Source organism: Leptopilina heterotoma, unplaced genomic scaffold (assembly GCF_015476425.1).
Source record: "Leptopilina heterotoma isolate Lh14 unplaced genomic scaffold, ASM1547642v1 Lhet_24, whole genome shotgun sequence".
Classification (NCBI taxonomy): Eukaryota; Metazoa; Arthropoda; class Insecta; order Hymenoptera; family Figitidae; genus Leptopilina; species Leptopilina heterotoma.
The window spans coordinates 2,121,352-2,130,852 of record NW_025110956.1 but is presented as its reverse complement, the minus strand read 5'-3'; the positions used below and the strand labels follow the sequence as shown (position 1 = coordinate 2,130,852).

The 9,501-nt window shown below is 24.4% G+C and overlaps 1 protein-coding gene across 1 annotated transcript in view; it reads left to right on the top strand.

The window, feature by feature from the left end:
- The window catches only part of LOC122503031 (4-coumarate--CoA ligase-like), a 36,146-nt gene that overhangs the window by 1,082 nt on the left and 25,563 nt on the right, over window positions 1-9,501 (top strand). Inside the window, exons 2-3 of the mRNA XM_043613429.1 lie at window positions 14-215; window positions 5,654-6,012. Of these exons, the coding sequence (XP_043469364.1) occupies window positions 30-215; window positions 5,654-6,012 (545 nt within the window). The 5' untranslated portion in view covers window positions 14-29. The remainder of the gene's footprint in view (window positions 1-13; window positions 216-5,653; window positions 6,013-9,501) is intronic.

The following is a 9,501-nucleotide window of genomic DNA, read 5'->3' as shown; positions in this document are numbered from 1 at the left end:
TATTTAAAACAAGGTAATTTTCGCCGGCTATGTCTTTACTTCGTACAATCGTAACGCGTAATGTTCAATTGACCAATCAATTTAAAAAACAATGCTTGAAGAAATACAGTTCGGCCGTCTTGAAAAGCCCGCTTGGACAAATACAAATTCCGGATCAATCTTTCACTGATTTTGTTTTCTCCAAGTCGACGGAATGGGAGAATAAACCTTCCCTGGTAATTAATTTTATTATTTTCTATTATTTCCACCTACTTTAAATTAAGCTTATTTTCTGGGTGATTTTATTTTTTAGCCCTATTTCCTTTTTTTCATTTTTGTTGTTGTTTATATTTCAATATATTTTGAATGAAACCAATTCTGCTTCCGTTCCGAAATGAAAGTGAATTTCAAGGATTCGAAATTCCATTGGTCCAAAGTTCAAAGGCACACTCTCAATATTATTATGTTTGCGATAATAAATATAACATTAAATACATTTCAAACATTACAAATTAAACTAAATTGACAATAAATTTTTATTATTTTATTAAATTAAAAACTAAAAAAGTAAGAACGAATAAAAACTTTAAAGTTTGTTTGTTAAGTTATAATCGTTATTTATATTTAAATATCTATAATTTTATAATTTGAAAATCGTTTGACTTTCTTTGAGTTTTTAAAAAAAATTTCTATCTTATACAATTATTTGTGAGTACATTAAAAATGTCATCAGTGTTTTCCGTTAATTAGAAATTTAATTCCTTTATATTGACGGTTAAGTAATTAAATTTCTGTTTACTCAATAAAGTTGATGTTTACTGTAATATCATAATAAAATTTAATTCACTATTGATGACAATTTTCAGGAAAAACCAAAAAATAACGTAATTAATCAATGAAAAAATCCCATCACATTAAAGTTTTACTGTGAAGTAAAAAAAATTGTTTACGAATTTTGGAAATACAAAAAATTGAATTTTTAAATAGTACCTAAAAGTTACTTTATTCGATTTTGCTTTGCTGATGTTTTAATAACATTGCAATAATAATAATAATAATAATAATAATAATAATAATAATAATAATAATAATAATAATAATAATAATAATAAAGAAAAAAAAATTAATAAAAATTTTTTTTTGTTTATATTAAATCCAACCAATAACAGAACTACAAAATAAAATAATCTTTTTGCAATCAAAAGTATAACAATTACGAAGAATATAAATCTTTACAAAATTATAATATCAGGACTCGAACCAGTGAAAGTATTTAAAAATACGAACTTTTCGGACCAATTACTGACAAAAATATAACCAGTCCGAGTGAAGTAAAAAAACATTTTACTTAAAACTATAAATTAAATTTGTTTATATAACTATATAAAACATGAAGAATTATTATTTTCCAAAATTTTTTACTAACATTTTTCTTAACATTTTTTTTTCTAAAAATATTTTTAATAATTTTTTGAAAAAGTTTTTTGACAATTTTCAAATCCATTTGTTTACAATATTCAATTTTACGAAATTTCAATTATTCGTAAATTCGTTAATTAAATGCATATTAGAAAATAAAAACTTGAAATAATATAAAAGAAAATTCAATTAAACTTTTTCAAAAAAATTAATTATTTCAAAATTTAATTATTTCTAAAAAATCACGCTTTTAATATTCAATTATTATCTAAAACTTTAACTGCAATTCATTTTTAAATCAATTTTTATAAGAAAATTATACGAAAATTCAATTATTTAAATACAAATAAAATGCAAATAAATAATTTACTGAATAACTGAATGTTTCTTAAAATTCAATTCTCATAAAGAATTTTATCAATAAATTTTTAAATAATTAAATTCTTTGGAAGATTTTTAATAAAATTTTTAAGAATAATTACCTTTTTCGAGAAAGTCGATTAAAATTGTATTAAAAATAATTGAAATTTTGCGATGTGTTTTATTATTTGGGAAAATAATTGAATCCATAAGAAAAATTTTATAATTTTTGAATATAATTAAATTTCTACGAAGAATTTTATTACTCTTGAAAATAATTGAATTTCTGCCTTAATTTGTAACTTCTCCAAAATTAATTGTTTTTTTAGTATTTTTAACTAAAATTTTTCTGTAAATCCATTATTTTAAATAATTTTTTAAAAAAAGTTCTTTCAAATTTTTGAAATTTATTTGTTAACAATACAATTTTAAAAAATTTCAATATTTCGGAAATTCTTAAATTAAATATATATTAGAAAATAAAAACCACAAATATACCTATACTTTCAAAAAAAAATTAATTCTACAGAATTGTCAGTTAAAAATTTGAAAAATTAAGATTTTCAAAGATTTTAATTTGAAACCTTTTCAAAATTCAATTATTTTTAAAAATTCACGATATAATGCTTTTAATATTCAATTATTAACAAAAGTTTTACATGAAATTCATTTTTAAATCAATTTTTATTAGAAAATTCTACTAGGATTCAATTATTTATTGAAATAAAAAATAATTTATTTTACTTGTATAACTAAATGTTTCTTAAAATTGAATTCTCGCAATTCTCATAAAGAATTTTATCAACAAATTTTTAAATAATTTAATTCTTTTGACGAATTTCAATAAAACTTTTGAAGAATAATAACATTTTTCTCGAGGAATTCGATTAAATTATTATTAAAATAATTATGTTTAAAAATTAAAAAAATAATCATGAGAACATAATTAAATAATATTATTAAATTATTAAATCTGATAAAACAAAAGCAATTTAATCTTTATTTTTTAGACAAACAATTTAATTTTTAGCTGGTGGTTGCATGTGGGGGTGTAAAATAATGGCAATTATTGACTCAAACCTGTAACGCATAACTTTACAAGACACTGTAAATAATAAAAAATTAATTCTACTTTTTCAACTATACATAAATCAACAACTTCATACTTCATTTTCTTACTAATAAATTATGGTTGACCGTAATTGATATATATTTTTGCAATATCTTCGCGATAAGTTATTTTTTTTAAAGGAAATTCACGAGACGTTAATAATATATCTATGTAAGTTTTTTTGTATACTTTAAAATAAATTCCAATAATTCTTATATGTCACGAAAGCGTTAAAACTTGAGGGATAACTTTTAATAGTTTATTATTCTAACTTTTCTACAATATTAACAAAGTACCTATTATTATGTTGAGAAAAAATATAATTCTTCAAAGTTACAAAATTTTTTGTATATTTTTAATTATTATGTCCATTTGAAAAATTTTAAGTACGTGAAAGAAACATATATACTTGAACTTAATGAATAAGGTTTAAAGACTTATGTGTCCCCCGTGTCCCCCAAGGACACCAAAATCAGTTTTTATTAATTATTTTAGATGTAATGCATATGTCCAACTTGTGAAATGTAAACAAACCAAACACTGAAATCGCAATTTTTTTACTACCCCTATTTCCATAAAAATTAAAATTTTTACACTTTCTTTACGAAAATCGTTAATTAGAGTGTCAAAGTTTAACGAACAAAAAAAATTTAACTGTTATCAACGGCACGCATCATGAGAAAGTTCCACACGGAAAAAATTTCGGGCGCGCATCCGTATTACCTATGGTAATGCTGTTCTACCTTATCCCTGGTGCATAAGGAGAACAAGAGTGGGAACTAATCGCTCTCACGAGTGGGAGCCTCAGAGTCCCACAGCTGAGAAAGAATATACTTTAGACAAGTATATATATTACGTATACAGAAAAGCTGTTCTACACCACATGCAGAGGGCTCTGGGCTCTGCCTTTGGTAGTTCCACTTTATCTCTGTGGGACTCCTCGCAGCTCCCACAATGAGAACCAGGGATGGGTACGTAACATACTTCATGTATGTTACATGGGTTTGTTACTGTATGTTACCTAGTACGTTACGTCCTTACATTGTTACATCCATGTATTTTTCGAGAGTGGGGGGTAACATACGTATGTTACTTCATGTAACATACATGTAACATACGTAGAAAACCTCGAGTTACGCGTAACTGCGCAACCCTGATGAGAACGCAGATATCTCACTCTTAGAACATCGGCGTTCTTTCATTTAGCACTGCAATCGTACGCGTAGGTAATGCTGCGCGCCCGAAATTTTTTCCGTGCAGTCAGCGATAGAACAGTCACACATATTATGGAGCGTTTACACCTTCTGTAAAAATTGTCCAGAAAGGAAAATTTGCATTGGAGTAAGAGAGTTAGATACACAGTCTGTCTCTCTTACTCCAATGAAAAATTTTTCGTTCGGGAAATTTTTACCGAAGGTGTAAATGCTCCCTTATAGGAAAGGGAAATTTTACCTTTTTCCCCGTGTGATTCTGTGATTTCCCAATCTCTCTCTCTCTCTCTCTGGGTCTTTCTCAGGGTTCGTGCGTCTGATATACACAACGGTTTAATTTTTGCGACGCGTCAAAAGTGCTATTTTAGTCATTTTATTTTATTATTTTAATAATTACTTTTTAATGCTAATAGCATAATAGTCAAATATGATATAGTTTGACAATAACTTTGACACTCTAATTAACGATTTTCGTAAAGAAAGTGCAAGAAGGTTCATTTTTATGTAAATGAGAACTGTCAAAAAATTACGATTTTAGTGTTTGGTTTGTTTACATTTCACAACTTGAACATGTCTTTAACCCCTTTAACTGACCCTGACCCTATACGCATTTTAGGTTTTGCAAATATCTTATTATCTAAAATTTGGATAAAAAATTTTACTCTTGTAATAATAAGGTAAAAGTCCCAGTTATAGAATGTTTTTATAATTTAGTCCCTATTATGGAACAGTATTACAAAAATTAAATAAATAAATATACAACAAACACAACCTCAAATATTTTCAGTATTTTCGCATTACTTTTCTACCAGAAAAATTGGTTTTATAGATAATTATCTACTTAGCTAGAATTTGTTCTTCGTATATTTGATGCTTTATAGTTTATATTTAAATATTATTGAGATAAGTCAATGCAATTTTAACTACTTATTAAATCAAATAAGTGCATTAAATTATAATCGGAACATTCAATTTGAAACACCCGTCCCGTATACTGGAAACTACCGTTTCATATAAATGGGTACTAAGGGATCACAATTTAATTAATATTATTTTTATTTCATGAAAAACAAACATTTTAGGGCATTTTAGGCCAACCTTTCAATTTATACCCTAATTATTCATATTAACACTCCTAATTCCAAGAAATTTATCATAGAATTTTAGTTAGCTTAAAAAGCGTTCCATAATTGGGACCTTTACCTTAAATGCGAATTGAACAATTATAACTTTGTAAGCTGGAAATAAATTATTATAGAATAAACTTATTTTATAAATTTGATAAAAAGCCACTTCAAACTTATAAAAAAGACTGCATCGAGAGTAAAAATATTATATAAAAATTAAAGGTGCCCTTAAAGTTTTAAAACAGCAAATCGATATACAAATGATATAATAATGATTGTATAAGTGAGCTTTCATTGAGGAACTGATTTAGAATTGTTAAATAATCTGAATTTCACATTCCATAGTATGATAAAGATAAAAAATGATTGATATTGACCTGGGATGGAAAAAACGTCTCGATTGAACTTTGCGATATAATAATAACATAATGAATTTTCTTATCTAGACATGTGGTCTCACTGGAAGAACGTACACGTACAATTTAGCGAAGAAGCTAAGCCACCAAACAGCCCAAGCGCTTCTGGAGAAGGTTGGCTTGAAGCCGGGTGAGAAGGTTGGACTGCTTCTGCCAAACATACCCGAGTACTTAATATCCGTCCACGGGAGTCTGAAGGCAGGGTTAATTGTGACATTCGTCAATCCCCTGTACACCGCCGAGGAAGTGGCCCGACAGTTCAAAAATGCCGGTGTCCGCTGCATCATGACAGTGCCTCCACTGCTCGAAACTGCCCTTAATGTTTCCAAGCAACTGAATAATTATACGTACACTATTAATATCGGCGGAGACAACGAGAATGATAAAAAGTGAGTTTCTTTTTTACATTCTCATAAAAAATGAGAAAGTCTTGGATTTTTTTTACTCTGCTACTGCGATAATTTTCCTACTCTGAGACGGAGAGAGAAAGAGAGAGATAAGATTTATATAATAATTAAAGACGCAGTGTCAATCGTGTCAATATTATCAATCATTTCAACTCGCCTGCTTCATTGATATTAATTATCGTGAATCATTTTTATGCATTTCTCTCTTATCGACGCGACGCGACGCTTTGCATTCTAGCTCAGTCAGAGTGATTACATAATAAATCTGTCTGCCGATTTTTTAAATTGTAAATTGGATTTTCCCTAAGGTCATTTGATTATGAGAAAATGAAAAACGGAATTTCAAATAACTATTGTTATTTAAAGAGCTGTACTTTTTCAAAAAAAAAACACGTGCGTACGTTATAGAGTTGCTGTATAGTATTCATCGGCTATTATTGTTTTTGCCAGACAATAGAAATGAAAAATTACTTATTTAAGAATTATTCATTTTGCAATTTCAATTCAAGGTAAATAAATTTCCGTCAATCTAGAAAAATACCATACAGTGATTATGGACTGATAAACTTGATATAAAAAAGGCCAATGCCCTAGCGTTTCCAGAAATTAAGCAAAGGTTATTGAATTTAAAAAATTCGAAAAGCGTTTTTGAAAATAAAATAAAATATTTCATTAGATTGGAAACGTTAAAAAGGCTTAAAAGTTACTAAAAAAAATTTTAAATATACGTTGGATATATTTTTATCAATAATATTTACTTCTTTTTTATCCTGCTTACAAATTGAATTCCTGCAACGAATATTATTATTCATGAAAGAATTTAAATATTTATAGAAATAATTATTCATGAAAAGAATTAAATTCTTAAAAAGATTTTTACAAAAAAATATATATCTAAATAAATAAATAAAAAATGTTTTAAATAATTAAATTCTGTTTGAAAATATTATAAAAATTGTAGGTATAGATATATTGAAAATCATTGAATTGCGAAAAGTTTCTAGAAATAATTAAATTTTACAAAGAATTTAATTAAAACGCCTCAAAATAATTGAATTTTCGAGAATAATTTTGTATATTTATTAAAATAATTGAATTCTTTCGATGAATCATTTATGTAAATAATTAAATTCTTGGGAAGAATTTTATTAAAATTTAAAAGAATAATTAAAATATTTCAAAAAAAATTTAATTAAAACTGTATTTAAAATAATTGATTTTTTTAAACAATTTTATCAATATATTTATGAAAATAATTGAATTTCTGCGAAAAATTCTAATACTTTATGAAAATAATTGAATTTTTTTCAAGAATTTTATTAATATTATATATATTTTTTTAAATTGTACTGAAAATAATAGAATTCTTGCGAAGAATTTTAAAAAAAATTTTCGAAAATATTTAATTTCTGATTTCTTAATAATAATTACAAAATTATATGAATGGATTTTTCTAAAACAAAATAAGATCTCACTAAAATTACAAATCCAATCAAAATAACATCGTAATATATATTTAATTTCTTTCCAGGAATTTTATTAAAATTGCATTAAAAATAATTTAATACTTGCGAAGAATTTTATTAAAATTTTTGAAAATAATTAAATTTTTTCCATACGAATTTTATTAATATTTATTAAAATAATTGAATCATTGTGAAGAATTGTATAAAAATTTTGTTAAATAATTTATTTTTACGAAACTTTTAGATAATGCTATTCTAAATTAATTGAGTTCCTGTGGAAATTTTATTATTTATGAAAATAATTGAATTTCGGATGAATGTTATTAATTTTCTTTTTAAATAATTGAATTTTTTTGCGAAATTTGATGAAAATACTAAATATTGAAAATAATTGAATTTCAAATATTTTTTTAAAATAATTGATTCGTTTCAAAGAATTTGTTTATAATTTTTGAGAATGGTTTTTTGATTTCTAGTATCAGCGAATCTAAAGTAGTGGAAATTCTAAAAAAAAACAGAAATATTAAGTTTTAGTAACTGAAATCTAAAAAAGTACCCAAATAGTAGCATAACGTGAAAAAAGTAGTAAATAGTAGGTTTTAGTAGATGAGTGAGAAGACATTCGATTCTTTATCTAAAAAACTAGGCAACAAATCTCTCAAATTTCACATTTTTACCCCCTATTATTTTCTACGGAGGTAAATTGACCCAAAAACACCTTTTTTTCGATTTTTTAAGAAAAATGTGTATAAAAAATTGTTTTTAAAGTTTGTTGTTTGTTGAAGAAACCCTTATGAAGAGAGTCCCGTTTGAATTTTTAATTTATGTAAAATAGAAAGATGAAAATGAACTAAAAATACTCAAAAAAAATTTTTTTAATTTATCTTCTTGTAATATGTATAACAATATCCAAAAGGAATTTTTACAATAATTATAATACATTTCTTACAATAAGAGTTTAAAAAAGTGTGTTTTTTATACCAATTCTGCATCAGAAAGTCCCATTATAATAAATTTTTTTAACATGATGAATGATTTTCTTAAAATGGGGAATGGCAAAGTATTTTACATTCTTTTATGTATTCCTTTATAGTGATTATAAGATTAGTAATCTTTCGCGATTTTAATGATTGCTGTAAAAGGAACAAATCAAATTATACCCAATATGTAGAAGTAATTAACAAGCCACTTATTCCGTAGTTCAAATCCTTTTAGAAATCAAATCAAGCTCAGTTGTCGCTTTTATATTAAAATTCTGTATTAAAAGGCAAAATTTGCAAGAAAAAACTTAGTTTAATTATAAATAATAAAACTCATCGCAGGATTTCAATTATTTTTAATACAATTTTAAATGAATTCGTCAAAAAATGTAATTATTTTCAAATAATATTTATTAAAATTCTTTCAAAGAATTCAATTATTATCAAAAATTTTGAAAAAATTCCTTTTAAGTATTTAATTTTAAGAAATAAAATCAATTACTTATTTTTGTATTTAAATCATTAAATTCTTATAGAAATTTCTAATTATATAATAATTAGTTTTAAAATTGAATTTCAATTGAAATTTTTTTAGAATGTAATTGACTAGTATGAATTTTTAGATACAGTTAAATTTCAAAATGCTTTTACATTAGAATCATTTAAAATTATAATTTCTGTGGAAAAATAAAGAAATATTTATATATTTATTGAATAAAAATGATTCATTAATGAAAAAATTAGTATTTTGAAGAATTTTAATTAAAATTTTTCAAAGTAGTTTAATTTTCGTAAAAATTAAATATATTTGATTAAATTTTTAATATATTGGAAATACAAGATCAAATTTTTGTGAATTGAATGAAACTAGTTTTTTAGTTGTCAAATTTAATTTTTCGTCAGTTCCTTTTTACTATTTTTCTATTTTGATACTTTTTTTTTAAATTAATTATATAATAATTAATTTTTAAGAAATTTGTAAAATATGCCTCAATTATACTACAAAATAATGTCCATTATGTTAA